The 17,516-nt window shown below is 39.6% G+C and overlaps 1 protein-coding gene across 15 annotated transcripts in view; it reads left to right on the forward strand.

Annotated features, from left to right (window-relative positions):
• The window catches only part of NFIB (nuclear factor I B), a 279,066-nt gene extending 268,092 nt beyond the window's left edge, over positions 1-10,974 (forward strand). For 11 of the 15 annotated variants that reach the window (XM_071802714.1, XM_071802715.1, XM_071802722.1 and 8 more), the window contains one exon: positions 4,120-10,974. In XM_071802714.1, coding sequence (XP_071658815.1) covers positions 4,120-4,249 — 130 coding nt within the window. In that variant the 3' untranslated portion in view covers positions 4,250-10,974. The remainder of the gene's footprint in view (positions 1-4,119) is intronic. The other 4 variants (XM_071802720.1, XM_071802721.1, XM_071802726.1 and 1 more) reach the window with 2 other exon arrangements.
• Positions 10,975-17,516: the final 6,542 nt, after the last annotated feature.

The following is a 17,516-nucleotide window of genomic DNA, read 5'->3' on the forward strand; positions in this document are numbered from 1 at the left end:
TGTAGATGGAAAGGAAACTGATGACTGTATAACACACTTGATATTTGAGTTATAGTGAGAGAAAACTCTTTCTGGTAGTGAAATTACTTAGTGTTATAATGCTTCAGGAAGGTCATCCGGCAGAGCATACTCTCTCTCACAAAGGCTACTAGTCTGAATCTCATAGCAATACTTGGTGGTGCTTCTCATGTAATTTCCTTCAGAACAGCCTAGGGCATTTTTTTGGAGGTCTCACGTTCCAAGGGACAGGTGTTTAATCTCTGTCAGAGCAGGGCTCACAGGTTTCCTCACAAGAAGTGAGGGGAAGAGTGGAACAGATCTGTGTTATTCCAGTCATACATACAAAACCTTTTTATCTGAAGGAGAAGCCACATGGGTGGAGGAGCATCTCATTAACTTCTGCAGGGACAACCAGCTTGCCAGTGGAAAGAGCTTTGGCTTCCCCTTGTGTTGAGACGCTTAGTGAACAGAGCATTGCCTCTGTTTTTGGGAAACCAAGGGCTGGAAATTTACCCGGAACTTACGCAAACTGCTGGACAGTGTGGTGAAGGTAAAGATGTTTTCCCTTTTCCTGCTGTTGCCACCCATGTGGGCGCCTGGGCAGAGTTTGCTTTGCACACAGCAGTAACAGGTGCTTCTGCTGGGACACTCTGCAGAGGAGCCATAGCTGGTTTCCGTGGCAGAAGCTAAGCTCTGTGGTGCTCACATAAGTCCCTTTAGGGCAGGTTTGAGAAAGCTGGTAGGGGATCTTGCCATTTCGGACTGTCAGTCTGGCCTGGCTGCATGCAGGAGGACTGGGCAGCTACAGAGAAGGGTGTGACTGGTATAGTAGTTGAAAGTTCAATTAAATTTACTATAAATGTAATGGGGTATGTGAGAATGTTGGATAGACAGCCATACATATGCATCTTAGGAGACTCTGAGTTATTTTTTTGTATCATAGTTGTTCTCAGAGCTTTGTGCTGTGATTAGTGCTGTTAATCTCAGTAACTTTCATTCAGGTTTCCTCTTTTCTCTGCAGTAAACATGACTGGTGGTGGTATCATGACTGGGGTGGTGTGAGATAGAGTTACATCAAACTGTGGTATGATAAGGTTAATTCTGGAAGTCAAGCCTTGACTACCATGGCTTTGGACGTGCTAGCAAACAGAGGGCATGGCCTGCCCTTTCTGCAGCCAGCAGGGCCAGGTGCTTGTCAGTCAGGGTGCATGTAGGTCAGGCACTCCAGCTGTCCCCCGGAGATGTCGGGTGATGGTGTTGCCATCCCTGCACACAGAGGACCTGGAGCTGTTGTGGCACCACAGCTCTGCTGTCCTGCACCACTGCCTCAGGTGGGAAGGCAGCAGGAAGCTCTGTGCCAGCACCATGGGGGCTTCCAAAACTCCTGGGGGACCTACACAGTGTTAACATGAGAGATTTATCAATCCCTGAGGATCCATAAGCAGCATTGATGAATTTGTTGCAATCAGCATTTTTACCATGGCCGTAATATAGGGTGGGAACCTTGAAAGGTTTAAATAGACACCTCTATTATTATTATTGTCATACGGCAACAACAGCCCTGTTAGTTACTTGCTAGGACTTCTTTTTATTGTGCACTTTGCACAAAATCAAGTAGTTTGTTTTCTTCATTAAGCTGTAGATAAGAAAGATGCTACAAGTAGTAATTTGTTCTTTGTTGGCACTGCTGTTTTACTTCACCTGCCATAGTCATTAGAAGTTTGTCAACTTTAAAACAAAGGAAAAAAGTCACATATATACGTATCCAACTACTGAAGTGCACTGTAAATCTTCAGGAAGATAACCTGGAAGATGTGTGTTTAGCCTTTGCAGCAGAAATTATTTAAATACCGTCTTGACCTCATACAAAATTTACATTCTTTTAGTTAGTGTTCTGTTTTGTTTAAAGTCACTGAACACTGTAATTCCTGTGTAACAGGACAGCAAAGAACTGTGCACTGCAAAGCATGTATTTGGACAGAACCTGAGAAAACAAATCTGCTTTTTTTTTAAAAAAAATTGGTTTTTATTACTAGTTCCTATTTTTACAAATCCTTGTGCTTGGAAACGATTTGCTGCATTTAAAACAAATTGTGAAGGAAGATGAAGAATAAGTTGAAACAAATAAACCTGTTAAATGAGATTCGGGTATTGATTTTTTTTTTTTTTAAATAAGTTTTTCATCAGATCATATTGGACAAGCTTTCATACATAACTGGGTTTAAGTCTTTGTGAATATTTCAAGATTTGCAGTTATTTTTGAACTTCAAAGAGGTTATTGCTCCAACAACAGAATTTATCTTATTTCTAACAGACAGTAGAATTAAAAAAAAAAAGAAGAAAAAGAAAACTCTTTTATTAAACATATTAGCTGATCTTAGATTTTGAAAATATATTGAGATTTTTTTAATTTCTGAAGAGGTTAAAATTACCCAGATTTTCAGGTCACTTTCAAGAATATACCCTCACTTCAGAATTTTACCACAAGCAGGCCGGCAATTTTTTCTACTTTTTTGTGTATAAAACAGAACACCTGAAATTAATTATTAGGAAACAAAATAGTAAATTAACAGGTTTAGAGAGGTAAAGGGTATCAAACAGGAGTAAATGACAGTAACTACTTGTATTATTTTTAATATAAGAGACCTGCAGAACATGTCCCCTGCTTTTCACAAAATAAGTTGACCTCTTTCTTTAATGTTCGTACAGCATCAACTGAAAGGATCACATAAGTCTACCAAGTGAAATGTAGTTATTTCATGCACATTTAAAACAGATAAAGAGGATCTGTTTACCTCTTTACACTCAATGCCACAGAACTGTATCTGCTCATCCAGAGAGAGAGCAGTGTAGAGGGATGACCAAAGATAGAGAAGGAGAAAACCTTCCAGTTTCCATCACCCAAAAATCGTGTGTCAGAGGTTCTAGTCTTGAGATGTGGTATCATGCAGTTTATCAGTCCAATCCCAATGTGTATTCACAAGTAAGTTGTTGTATGTGTGGAAACACTTAGTGTGGAGAAAAACTCAATACAATGAAATGCGGAGAAGTATGTGTTTGCATGCTGTGTGTCCAGTTCTGCGGTTAGTTCTTTGGCTGTGATTGCTGACATAATGATGCTGGTTTTCTTCTGAATAAATTTGATGGGACTTTCTCCAAAGTCCATTATTTCTGGGTTGCCAGAAACACATCTAAGGAAAAGGCTGCTCAGGGTTTGCCCTGGGCCCTGAATAGACACAGCTGAGGTCTCTATTTGAGCATCCATCCTGCAAATACTGTTGAGTATGGTTCCTACTGCTAGTTGGTGCCTGGTATATGGGTGATTGCCATTGTCTCATAAACTCCTCAGTGACAGTGTTTTTGAAATGATGACTTAAGTTCCAAAGTCATTGAATTGCCTTTGAAAATATTTTCTTTCTCAGACATTTGTTGAAAAATGTATGGTACTCACTGCTGCCCTTGACTCACAGCTACCCTTGGTTGCAAGTGTTAACATGACTGGGTCCTGTGTTATCCAATGGTCCTTAAGCACTGATACTTTCTAGGAAGAATCTATAAAAACATTGGGTTTTTTGAATAGTAAAGGTCCTCTGTTCTTGTGGGGACCCATGAACCTCAGAGGCATGTCTTAGGACTGAGACAAGATAAACTGCTGGGTTGTAAGATGGCAGAAAATCACACAGGAAGCTTAACCACTAAACCTTGATAGTGTGTTCTTGAGAAGAGCAAACCTGCACACTGTAGTGCATTTCAGTAGCTCTTAAATAATACCTGTGAAGCCATATAGTGTCACTTGTATGGTTTAGTTGTGTCTCCTCTATGTATTTGCCTCTGAAATTTTGACAAACAAGCAGGCCACTTAGTGTAGCACAGCAGTAATACTACTTGTAACTGAGATCAATGCAATTATTTTTGTTTCAAATAAGTCATACTTTCACAAAGAAAACTGTTCAATAGAATCTCAAGTAATATTCACGTATTTGGTTTCTTAAGTAGTGCTATTAATAATGAATATTGGCTTAACCGTGATGCACATTAATTGTGTCACAGTTTTTGAAACATGTTTAATTTTTTTTTCTCTCTCTCTCTTTCTCCTTATCTCTTTTCCCTTTTCAACAGTCCTGGTACCTGGGCTAGCTTCGTTCCTTTTCAAGTATCAAATAGGACACAGATCCTGCCGACAAACGTCCCAAATTATGGTTTGAACGTAATTGGAGAGCCTTTCCTTCAAGCAGAAACAAGCAACTGAGGGAAAAAAAAAAAAAAAAAAGAAAAAATTAAAAAAAAAAAATAGAAATGAAGACAGGATGAGAAAGGAAACTGAAGAAAGAAGAAAAAACAGACCAGCAATTGCAGCTCTTACAATCAATAATTCCCTTATGGTTGAAACTGAAATGTCATACAAAGGGTCGAAGATATTTCACTGATGGGTAGAATGTAGCCCCTGCTAAGTAGCCTTTGTTATATGAAGTCCGCTGGGAAATAGATGTTCTGTCTCTGACAATATATTTTAACTGACTTTCTAGATGCCTTAATATTTGCATGATAAGCTAGTTTTATTGGTTTAGTATTCTTGTTGTTTACGCATGGGATCACTTCCTGGTTATCTCACAGAACAAAGGCTAGGCAGCAGCAGCAGAGCTGCAGGATAAGGGCCGTGAGCCAGCCATTTCCTAAACACTCTGATTTCTAAATGTTTAAAAATAAGCTCTGTAGCCTTTAGTTATCAGTACGGATTTATTAAACTTTGGCCCTTAATTCAGACTTTTCTAGTGTGTTATGCAGTTTGAAGTTTTCAATCAGTATGAACACACAGGCTCTATGGAAGAAATGCCTCTATGTAGGTAAAAGTGTTATCTCCTCATGCAACAGTAAAAATGAAAAGGAAAAAAAGCAAACATTTTCCCCACTAAAGAAACACTTAACAGAGGCAAGTGCAATCTAAAAATCGTATCTAAGGGGTCATCACTATAAGTCCTTCAGCCCTTGGACTCTAAATTGAGGGGATTAAAAATAGAACTAAAAATTACTTTGAACAAACTTATTTTTCTCCTCAGTTTTTGAGGGCATTAAAAGGCATTAAATCAAGACAAATCATGTCCTTGAGAAATATAAATCAATTGAAACACAGCACTTATGTTGGTTTAGCTGCTACCCGCACAGAGGGGTAGGATTTATTTATTTAAAGTTACTGGTTGCATCAAGAACCCATAGGGTATACGTATTTCTGTAAAACCTGCATCATAGCGACAAAGAGACAGGCAAATCCATGCCACAACGGCAAAGCTTACCGTTTACAAACTGGTAATACCAGGATGGGGATATGTTATATTTAAATAATGCACTCTTAATGTAAGTCTAATTACAGGGTGCTGAATACTTGCATGGTGCTTTCAGAAGTTAGCCTTGTTCAACAATTTTCACATATTAACAGAAATATAATGTGCATGGGCAGACATTTTGCCTCTATGTCTCTTTACAAAAGTTATTAAAATACTCTTTCCAGTAATCCTAATTTGCACGAAGATATAATGTCCACATTACGTGCCTTGCCTTGAAATCTAAAAAATGGAAAAAAACAAAAAAAAAAAAAGAAAAAAAAACACAAAAAAATTGACATCACTACACTTGTTTTGCTGCATTTATTATAATTTTAAATCTTTACCATTTTTATGACAAAATATTTTGTACTCCAGATGGGAAAAAAGTGTGACATCATGGATTTTTTAGACAGTTATACCTTTATCTCACATTTATAAAGCATATCATGGCTGTGTATAGTTGCCGCTTAAAAATTGTAATCGACCAGCAATATTTTCAGTATTTTGGTGTTTTTTCTATTAACCTTTCATGTTTTTCATCTTCCAATTAATATTGGGGGGAGGGGATACAAATTTATATGAATTATGCAATACCGAGTTTTGCCTATGTAGGTAGTGCTTTTAGCTGCATTGGTTATTATAGGTAAGTACACAGATTTAAAAGAAAAAAAAAAAAAGAATAATGTATGCTTTTTTTGTTTGTTTTAATTGACCAAAGTGGGTACTGCTATTTTTGCAGTGTGATGAGGTCCTTTTCTGTACTGAGAGGTGGACAGGGGATTTTTTTTTATACATACATATATATATATTCTGGGGTGGGTGGGGAGGATTTTTAACACTTTACAGTGTAGCTGTGAAGCAGTGCACCCTTAGCCAGGCAAGGGCTGCAAAGCGACTGTTCTGCCTACTGTGACAAACTCTCAAATCGGTTCCCTTTTTTTAACTTCCCACCTGGGGTGCAAGCTGAAATCATTTCTGGATTTAGAAAATAAATAATGAATTCTGTTGGAGGCAGACTTGACTTGAGGAAATTGGTTTACTTTGAGTTTCGCGGGGTTTTTTTGTTTGTTTATTTTATTGGGTTTTTTGTTTGTTTGTTTGTTTGTTTGGCTTTTTTTTTTTTCCTTTTTTTTTTTTTTTTCTTGACAAAGGGAAAGAGAGACAGACAGACAGAGGACGAGATCAAGACCCACAGTGAGATGAAGCCCTTTCCATTCTGGTAAAGATACTGCAACCTAAAGTGTTCACATTAGAAAATGTTTTTAGCTCAGAATGACAGAGACACTTGCTTTGTCTAGGAAACGCATGTACAGGGCCAAAATATTTGCTGGCATAATTCCACTGAATCCAGTTGACTCTGGAGTTGCTGCTGCAGAGAATTTGCCTCTCTTAGTCTGCTTGACTGGTAAATTTTCCTTTTTTATTTCTTCTTCCATGTCAAAACATTTTTTCCCCCAAGTTTGTTAACTCACAGCATCTGGTTTACAATTTTCAACCTGCTCAGGCTGTGTCAGAGGTTTGTAGTGTCTTCTCATACAGCAGGTCAGAAGGGGAGCTCTGGGTCGTTGTGTGCAAGGAGGTTCTTAATGCAGAGAATTAGACTATGGTGTAAAAAACCCCTGTATTTCCAGTAAATTCACATTTTTCAGATCAATAGTGGACCTCCTTCTAAAGACCTCTTATGCACTAGGGATCCTTGTGACATATGGTTTGACACAAGTCAATTTTTTTTTTAAAGCACATCCTTTTATTAGGCTGAAAGCAGAGGAGGGTATAGACTTGTGGATATGGGATACCCTGGTGGGAAAATTCATCCCTTTGTAGTTGTTTCTGCATTTTGGAGGTTTTCCTACCCTGAAGCAGCCTCAGAGGTGCAGCTCGAGCAGCAGCTGCCCACCCTGGGCACTGAGAACACCAAAGTCAGTCCCTTTGGGCTCTGGCCAGCGTGGTGCTGGTGGTGGTGGTGGTGGTGGAGGAGGTGTGCATCCCTGCATCCCAGCTGGAGATACCTGTGTAGGCAGGGCCTGGATGGCCACAGAGACAGGAGCTGTAGAAAAGCAAATCCATGAGATATAGCTATAGTTGAACTGAAAACAAGAAAACCCAACATAAAAGGATAAGACACCAAAAGGAAATGAAAATTGACTTTATGTTGCTCTTTTTCTGAGCCCCATAGTAAGTGAATTAATTCACTAAGTATGTGGCTATTGAGACTACCAGAATATGCTAGACCCACCCAGAGTGCACCTCAGTCTCTGGCCTGGTAAAACAAAGTCTATATTGTCCTTTCTGCACACCACTGATACTGAGCAATTCGGGAGCAGAGGGGTGTGCTGGAGGGCTGTTCTTGATCAGTGCCACTAGTGAGAGACTCACCTTAAGCTTTTAACAGGACGTCAGATGAAAATGAAACAAGTTCAGGCTCTAAAATGCAATAGTGAAATTGATGGTTGTGCTTGTAGGAGAATGGATGCCCTTAAAAGAGGTTTCTGTAATCTCTGGTCTCCTGTATGAAAAAAACCAAAAAAAAAGAGCTTCCGGATGCAATATTTAAAAAACAAACTTCTTCCTTCCATGTGAATGAATTGGGTTGTTAAGCAACTGTGGGTGTTTTTCCACCTGCCTCTCTAGTAGAAAAGCCTTTTTGGAAGAAAAGGACTTTTTCAGTTATGGTAGCTGCTTTTTTTGTTTTCCTTTTTTTTTCTTTTCTTTTTTTTTTTTTTTTTTTTTTTTTTTTTTCTGTTTTTCAGCTCAGTGGTCAAAAGATTAAGATAAGATTGAGAACTCAAATCCAGTCTCTGGCCTCCTCCTTCACCAGGAAGTGTATTCTGACTAACTTGAGCCACCCCGTTCTATGTGCACTGTTCTGCCTTTATTAAGTTGCTTTGCAGCCCTGGCCTCATGGCTGTGCCACTGAAGTGTGTTTCCCCTGGAGTGACATGAAAGTTTGAGGCTTGACTAAGGAAAAAAAAGGCAGTGAAGGAGACTGTACATAAAGACATGGCAAAAATATTAATTATAGCAATATAGTTGTGGGGTGATATTCAGGTGGGCAGCTCCATTGAAAATATGTGAATGAATCTGTGAAGCTGCAAGTAGCGAGCAGAAAGGAGGATCTTCTGAATGAACCGCCTACCTTGTAGACAGTAATTTGTACACTGTATAGTTTTGTTAAGATTTTTTTTTTTTTTTTAATTAAACTACCCTTGTTTGTAAAGCTAACTTTTTAACAATTATAATGGAAATGCATGTCATTTCCATTTTTAAAGTAAACAAGAATATTCCTTGTTTGGAAACTGGACTTGGGTTAAAACTCTCCAGTTTCTTAATTTATGTATTAAAAAAAAAAAATGTCCATGTTAGGAGTTATTTCGCAGATTCCTGTGCTTGAAAAGCATAGGTTACTAATCCTTTAAAATGTAAATGGAGAAAAGTTATATTTTATGAAGGTTATTTTGTTGTATTTAGTATTGGAAAAGTTGGTTTTCAGAGCATTTCAAAATGTTGGAAGCACCACTGTCTTTTTATTAGTATATATGGCCTTTAGCAAAAGTTTTTGTGATTGTTACATGATGATATTTAAGATTAGGTTCACAGAGCAATTCAGGATAGGCAGAGAACTAAAACAGTACTTATGTCTCACATAGCTTTGTCCTCAGGGAGCAGAATTTTGGATTTGCAACTTGTAGCTTCATAAGGACTTAATGAAAGAGATTGCACAAGGACATACTCAGCTGTGACACCGGAGTGTGTTCTGTACCTAAATCTAAAATATATTTACTGTGTGAGATTATGAAGGCTGCAGAAAGTTATCCCATATTCAGTGTACAGTATTCACTTTTAATGAAACAACTCTCTAATGTTGCTGGCAGTAAGGCCCCAAGCATGACGTCCAATATAGTTTACATGATTCTGTCAAGGTCTTTTGTGAACATTAACCAGCTGCATGCTCCTGGACGTTTTTTATTTGGTTTCTATAGAAAACTTAAGAAAAAAAAGAGAGAGTAAAATCATATACAGGCCAATCAAGTTAAACAGGAGAAGCTCAAAGTTGAATGTTCTACTCCATGCTGAGGGAGCTGAAAACTGCCTCCTTCTTTATTTGCACTTTCTGCTAGTTCCCCTGTTTTTTCTAATTCCTCAAAATTGTGTGGGTGTGGTGGAGCACTGCAGTTGGAGGATAACACGGACCACTGATTTTGCCCTTTAACCCTGCACAATGACCTTTGCATCAGCCAAACTTGCCATGCCAACTCTTTGTACTGTTTCCATGCCACAGCTCTGTTGGTCACATTGTTAATAGTAAAGGGGACAAGTTGGAGACGGTCAATTTTTACATTTTTGTTGCAATTTTTTCTTCAATGGTTGTAAGTAGTTTGTTTTGTTTTTGTTATTTTTTATATGATAAAAGGGTTCACTAGTTATTACTCTTTAGAAATATCTGTGTGTTGCAATTCAAATGTATGTTGAACTTGTGAAAAGGGCTTCAGTGCCACTAGCATCATAGTATCCTAGAATAAGCCTTTGATACTTTCATCGCATGACATAATAACAGTAAAACAAAAGGTGGCCTAAATAAATGGAGAAGTGTGAGCTAGTGACACTAAAGCCAGTCTTTGTATTACTGTATTTTTGACAGAATGGTTTTGAAAACTGTGCTACAGGGACTGATGTGGCAAATGTATCTCTATATGCAGAAGGAAGTTTTTTAAGAAGTATGGCCTATTATGCATTCTTCATTGAGGGCATTGAAGTTGCATGGACTGACAAAAGTTGATGCAAAATGAGAAAGAAACAAAAACCAGCAAAATGTTTACCAAAAAACTCAAACAAATGAGCAGTGCCTGTTCAATTTCACAGTCTCTGTTGAGTTCAGTTGTAAATATGTTTCAGATAACGTTTTCTTCTTCTTCTTCTTCTTCAAAAAAACTCTACAACATTGTAGAATGTGAGGGGTTCCTCAATCCCAGGCATAGGCTTCTCGAGAGCTGCATTAGATTATGTCTTCATCAAGCTGTTAATTTGTGCTTATATCATATAGAACTTTTAGTAAACTGGGAAGAGGCACCCCATCTCAATGATATTTCTCTGAGAACAACTTTTGTAGGGCTGTGTGTTTCTTTAGATACATTTAGTACAACTGTAGGTGACAAGTAGTCAGTTATTGCTTGCTAGCTACACACCAGGGTTGATCCATTTTAAAACTTTTGGCATTTTCCCCCATACTGTAGGCCATAAATCCTGAAGGTTACATTTTAATTAAAAAGGAGTTGCGTGCACAGTCTTTGTGTAATGAACCTTCACTAGTAGAATGCATTACAGTACACCTACTTAATTTTGGAATTATGGTCCTCTGGCATCAGACCTGTTTTTAGCCTGAGTGTTAACAAAGGTTTTTATTGTGCCTGGTTGGAGGATAATAATGTTCTTTTGGGTACTTTTTTTTTTTTCTTTTTTTCTTTTTTAGGTTACAAATGAACTCAACTGCCACAAGTTTTAAACTGGTGTAAATCAAGCTTGATTTAATGTGATTGTTACTGTTATATCCAGCCTATACTGCTAGCAGCTGCTCATACTGCAGTCAATTACTGGAAGCGGATATATTTCCTATGCAAAAACTGTTTAAACAATAAAAATGAGCTATGCTACAGACCCTGGTCTTATGTTTTCTGTCTCTAAGAGTCATAATTAATTATGTCTTAGAAACTAACCTTAAACTTTGTACCCTGATAGCATGGCACGACTTAGAGAGTTCAGTGTACAGTTAGTTTAAATTTAACATATTTGTTCACATATATTTTGGCTTAGCAGTTACACTGAAAAAGGAGGAGAACAGAAACAAAGGAAGATACAATCAGATAATAAACTCAATTTAAAAATTTATATTTAGTTTTCATCATCCTGTTCTACCAGGTGACCTGAACTACTTCTCCAGTGATGTAAGATTGAGCATGACAGTGGAAGGGCAGGAGACGTCTGTTTTCTTTTAATGTTATTGACTTATGACAGACAGTAAGTCTTTGATTTCTCAACAGCCTTTGTGATAACTTTTTCATGAAGTAAGATCCAATCTTCCCCAAATTCCTCCTGACTTCAGATAGCTTTGCTTTGGGTCAAGGTCTTTGAACTATACAAAGGAAGAGTTCTTTATCCTAAGTGTGAATTATATATGGGGTGTTTCATTCAGCTCATGGTCTTAGAAACACATTGTTTTCTTCTTGCATCATTAGGAATCTGTAAACTAGTACTAATAGTCAGGAGGTAGCATGAACCTGGTCAAGAGATGACTGACTGTATCATAGTGTAAACACTTAAACTGGATTGTATAAAAATGGTCAAACGTTGTCGCACAACAAAGCTGACAACTCTCTGTCTACTTAGATAAAAATATTCTGCAGGTTCTAGAACATAAGCTTTATCCAGTTTCAAACATTAGTGTGAAAAATGAATGCAAAATGGTTTGTTATTTTTCCACACTGGGTTGTTTACAGAAATACAGTTTATTTATTAAATGGCTTAATTTTTTTTTTTTTCTGTAAGAGATCCTTTGTTGTATGTGCGTCTGTCCAAAAAAAATTGTCAGGTGTTGAAAAATTAGGAAATTATACCAACTTGTCCTGCTGGAGTTTCCTTGAGTGCTGATATTTGGACAAGATTTCAAAACTATATAAAGAAATTCAGGTGCCATGTCTAAACCTCCAAAACAGAAAACCTTCCTGCATAACTCAGAGATGCTTAAATTCAGTCCAGTCTCCCCTTTCTGATAAGAAAGTTCTCTACTTCTTCAGCCACTCTGCAGCCCCCTGCAAAGCAACCTGCTGCTGTGTACAGCCCGCCAGAGTCCTGCAGCGAGCTTCCTATAGGACTTTGATCTTCCACTCTGTCTGTAGCAGCTGCACAGTGACACTGATGCCAGTGATTCAGGACAAAGAATGGCAGCTACCTGCATTTATTCACACTGCCAGTTCCACGGCCAGACCCGCAATACCACACTCAAGTTATGCAGTGCCCAAGAGCACAAAGATAAAAGAAGCAGGATGAATAGCATGCAAAGCAGACCATGAGTTGCAACTTCATGCTGAAGGGGTGAAGATCCTGGTTCAGAGCTTTCTGCTTTCCCATTTGCAAGGTTTTTGAGAAGAAATGAGTAAACAATTTGTGGACAGGTGTTTAATTTTGTTGTTTTGTTTTGTTTTGTTTTGTTGTTTTGTTTTTTTAAATGACAGTGTTATTTTTAGGTGTTTTCCCATGAGCTTAAAAATTACGAATGAAAAAGAACAGAAATCTTTCCACCAGATCCAAACACATGCACAAGCAGTAAGGTATATTTAAGGTATATTTAAGGTACATTCATTGCCACTTTACAGTTTTTTGCCCCTTAAGTCATTAAATGAAGTTATTATCTTTGCCATGCATAGGTTTCTTTTTGAGTCTTATTTCTCTTTCTGTTCTGGTTACTGACCTAAATTTTTTTATTATAGCTGTTACTCAGTCAACTTCTGGCTGATTGGGCAAAGCTGAAAAGAAATGTAGTCTTGGCTCCTTGCTTGTGAGCCTGGGCCCACAGGCATCTGTTTCCTTGGGAATGCCACTGAGTACCAGGGGACCCTTGTTTGTGTTTAACTGCCAGAATCTGAGTCACATCCATGAGTGTCTATGAACAAATTTTGTCTGTACTTATCTAGAGGGAAAAAAGACTCATTGCTGCTATTGAGGTAATTTTCATGCCCTTTCTCACATCTCCACTTAAAAGAGCAGAAGCCTTAAGTCTTTCTGATAAAATAACTAGAGGATTGTTTTATATATAGGCTATGCACATCATCCTCAGGAATGGCATAACCATGTCTGCCTAGACTTAGCAACGAACAGCAGTCTACGGCAAATGGTTGGCATTTTTGGTCAAAATTTGACAGATGTAAGCAGGATCTAGCAAAGGGAACTTCATTAGAAGAGCTATTCTGCTTCTGCCTGAAAAATGCATCTCTAGAGCATCCACTTATGGTTGGTTTAAGGTCCTTATTGGTGTGAGGTGAGCCACCATTGCCAAGGCTATTACCCATAAATGTTGATGGAGCTGCTGAGAGCTGTAAAGATCTGTGCAAAGCTGTGTGAGGATTCAAGGGTGTCTTAAACTCAATTTATGTTCTATGGCATTCACCATTACATGGTACTCTGGTCCACTTTTCTCACAGTGCCAGAGTGTCAGCATGTTCTCCAGATAAAGAATGGAGTAAGCAAAGTTACAGGATAGTATTTCTGAAATACGAAGCTTTCAAAAATATGGGAGGAGGTGACACAACCACCAGTACTTCATCTCAGGCTTGACTTGCAGTTGACTTCTGCACATGCTGCTGTGCAGTAAACAGAAATTACTCTTTAGAAAAGGAGGGGAAACCTGCTAATTTAGGAGGTTGATCTGATGCCCCTGGAGCTGATAGAAATCTTCCAGTTGATTTTTAACAAGTGTTGGATGAGGGCTACACTATTTGCAAGGCACCTTAATTTAGGGTTGAACGCAGATTTCCAGGTCTTAACATGTGTGGTTTGTTTTTGTTGTTTTTGTTTGTTTGTGGTTTATTTATTTATTTATTTATATTTATTTCCCTAAAGGAGGTGCCTTAGGGTGAAAGAGGGTATTCAAAGCAGAACATAACTGTTTCTACTTCTTGAGCTGGTGGCCACTACTAAAATGAAGGTTTCTATTGACTATGTTTAGCTGCACTGCAGGCTGCCAAAACCAGCTCGCATTGCTGAGGGTAGACAAGCAAGGAAGTCTGATAAGCTACAGGACTGAGGCAGGGATAAAAGATATATATCCCCATAACTGACAAGTGAAGCACTGTAGCACTGTGAAGCTGGAACCATATCAATTGTAAGCAGCTGCCTATTCAATTTTCAAAAACTCTCTGATTGGATAGTTACTGGTGTTTCAAGAAACAAATGGTGTCCCCAGTAAGACCACTGAAATGCCCCTGAATGCAATGAGGTCACTCAAGGGTAAGAAGGGGCTTTAGCACTTAAAACACTTTTCAGACATAATTCTGGTTGTAAAACACTTCTCTCCCAAATTATTTGACAAGGTTGAAGAGACACGGTTTTGAAACGACACAAAGTCAAGCAAAGGTAGACTGAGAAATTTCCAAAAGCAGAGGAATACTCAGAAATTTCTGGATTTTAGGGTGATTTATAAAGTGTGAATGGTGTGAGTATGTTTTTCCATAAGCCTGGCTTCTGGAGCAGATCTTCATATCAACACAATGTCCTTGACCAGCATTTGAATCCTAGCTGTGTCTTGCATGCTGTGGTGAGCCAAGACGACGTTCTGGACTTCAGAATTCACACAAGCTGGAAATCTTACTAAGTGTTAATGAGTTAAGGTACTTCAGAGGATGTGGAAGTGAGTTGAGTCAGTCATGCATAAGTAGCTGCAATCAGGTGGTCACCTGTTAGACTGTCTTTACTTGGTGTCTTCTGGTCATGTTATGTTAGCATCACAGAGGGCTGAAAGTCCCATTATGGCTACCAAGCTTGCTCTGCCTGGGAGCAGTCAGCAGCAAGAACAATAGGGTGCTGGCAAGCTCAGACTGTTGTATCATTAGGAAGCTTTGACAGTGCCTGCTGTGAATGATGTGTTCCTGTAGGCTAAAGGCTTTCAATCTGTGGTCATAATAAACCCTGAGGTCCTTTGAGTACTTCTGTAGGGACTCTGAAAGGCAATTAAGGAAAGAAAACTTACTGTCAACAGGCTCAAATTCACTATACAATGACCATTAGAAAAATTTCAGGGCTTGCAAACTGAGAAAAGTTATTTCCATGCTTTCAATGTTTTCTTAAAAAAAAAAAAAAGAGTGGAACAGAGAAGATAAAGCAAGTGGTACAATGATGGTGTTCTAGTAAGTAGAAATGTTTTGTTTTCCGGTCTCAACATTAAGGTTTGGCGGAGATGTGGAAGACCCTTTCCAAGCATGTTTTAGGTTTATAATACTTCTGTTCAGACCTGTGAGGTTTCACGCCAGGAAGAATGTGAGGAACAGAAAGCCCCGATGTCTTATAAAAACATAAGTTCATTCGCTTTGCAATTTGATAGTTGTTTGGAGGGTCCCAGGATGTTATTAGGGTAAAACAGGATAATAAGGAGTCTTGTTCTACACTCAGGGAGGAAATTTCCAAGGTTGGGCCCAGCATCCCACTGTGAGACATCGAAACTCTGTGTTCCCAGGGTGCTGGGGACTGGAGAGACAGACAGGTGACATATCCAGACTCACAAATGGTTTCATGAGCCGCTTCTACTGCCAGGCTTGTCATGACATTCCCATGAACTCACAAACCTCCGTATGCTCAGTACTCTCCCTCTCCTTTCATGCTTTTACTGTTCTTCACCTACTCAGACACCTTACCATTCCCCACGATCTCAGGTGGTTATCGATCGCAACGGCAGCCCTCCTAATGCTTTCCTTGTGCCATGTGTCCCCCTTATCCTTCTGAGGGTGGACTATGATCATTCAGCCTAAAGGAGGGAGGTGACATGTGATGGGGGAGCGGGAACTCTAGGGGGATTCCTTCCTGTCTCAGAGAGACAGGAGGCAAAAGAGATGTTGGAGGCTGACAGGAGCCCCAAGGGCACCTGCAGAGATGTTAGGCATACGTTCGCTCCCCTTCACCTCCCACAGCACCACTTCTGCAAAGGACCAGCTACGCCAAGGTGCCACAGCGTCTGGAGCCCCTCTCCAGCCAGACTTGAGCTTGGCTTATCTGCTGTTTCAGGACAAGGTGGGACTTTCTGGGCTTAGTTGTGTCAGAATTACTTCTTCAGATCATGGTATGTGTTCTGCCTTGGTTGCACTTGACTCCAGTCTTAAATAGTGGTTGTAGTGGTTGCTAAAATAAATAAACAAAAGCTGAGAGTCGGCAGTAGCTGTATCTGTGACTGCTGAGGTCTGGGACGTTTTGTCCTGGAGAAATAATCAAGGTGATTGTAGGTTTGTATGCAGAAATGTAGAAATTTCACTTCTATACATCTGATCCAGGGGTGTGATGAGAGGGAGAAAGGCTTTACAAAGATGGTTAATGAATTCCGGTAAACAAAATCTTTCTGAGAGGTCTTGTTAAGCATGTCTGGAGCAATGCTTCCAGTGTCCAGAGATCCTGTTTGGAAGCATCCAGCAGGGGGAATATTACTGTAGGGTGAGCACGGTATAAGGCAAAATTATGCTTCTGAATGAATTTCTCTAGCAGTTACAGCAAAACTGTGGAATTGGAATAAGCTATAAAATGAAGAAAGAACTGGTATGGGAAGGGTATGTTTCAAAGTTAATTGCACCTGGAAGCAGCTTCAGGGGCACATTTGCTCCCTGATCCCTCAGGAGCTCCACACTGCAGTGGCGGCCACTGGTGGCCAAGCTCCCAGGCTGAGAGAGCAGAGAGGTGGTAACTGGGGTCAGGAGCCTGCCCCAGGATGTGCTTGTGCTCTGTGTCTGGCATCAGCTTCATCAGTGGCTGCTGCTGTGTGCAGCACTGAGGCAGGTCCCAGCTGCTGTTAAGTGCTCTGCCCTTGGTCTTGCACACCGGTCCTTCAGGTGCACTGATGACACCTGTACAGTATAGAGATATACGGGTAGAATAAAAAAAAATGCGTAAAAAAATAATCCAGCCACTTTCTGAGGTGCATGGGTCATCCCACAATCATAGAATCATAGAACAGTTTGGGTTGGAAGGGACCTTCAAAGACCATCCACTTCAACCCCCCTGCAATGAATAGGGACATCTTCAACTACATCAGGTTGCTCAGACCCCTGTCCAGTCTGGCCTTGAATGTTTACAGGGAAGGGGCATCTACTACCTCTCTGGGCAACCTGTGCCAGTGTTTCACCACCCTCATGGCAAAAAATGTCTTCCTCATGTCTAGCCTGAATCTCCCCTCTTTTAACTTGAAACCTTTGCCCATTGTCGTGTCGCAACATGCCCTTCTTAAAAGTCTGTTCTCATCTGTCTTACAGGCTCATTTTAAGTACTGAAAGGCTGCTATAAGGTCTTCCTGGAGCCTTCTCTTCTACAGGATGAATAACTCCAACTTTCTCAGCCTGTCCTCAGTTGTTATCAACAACTCTTGGTGAAGCAAAGCACATGGCACAGCTGCTGGAGGTTATAAAGTTCACCCAGACTCGATAATTTGTGTGTTTTCATAACCAAAACCAC

The sequence above is a fragment of the Patagioenas fasciata genome, chromosome Z (assembly GCF_037038585.1).
Source record: "Patagioenas fasciata isolate bPatFas1 chromosome Z, bPatFas1.hap1, whole genome shotgun sequence".
In the NCBI taxonomy this organism is placed as follows: Eukaryota; Metazoa; Chordata; class Aves; order Columbiformes; family Columbidae; genus Patagioenas; species Patagioenas fasciata.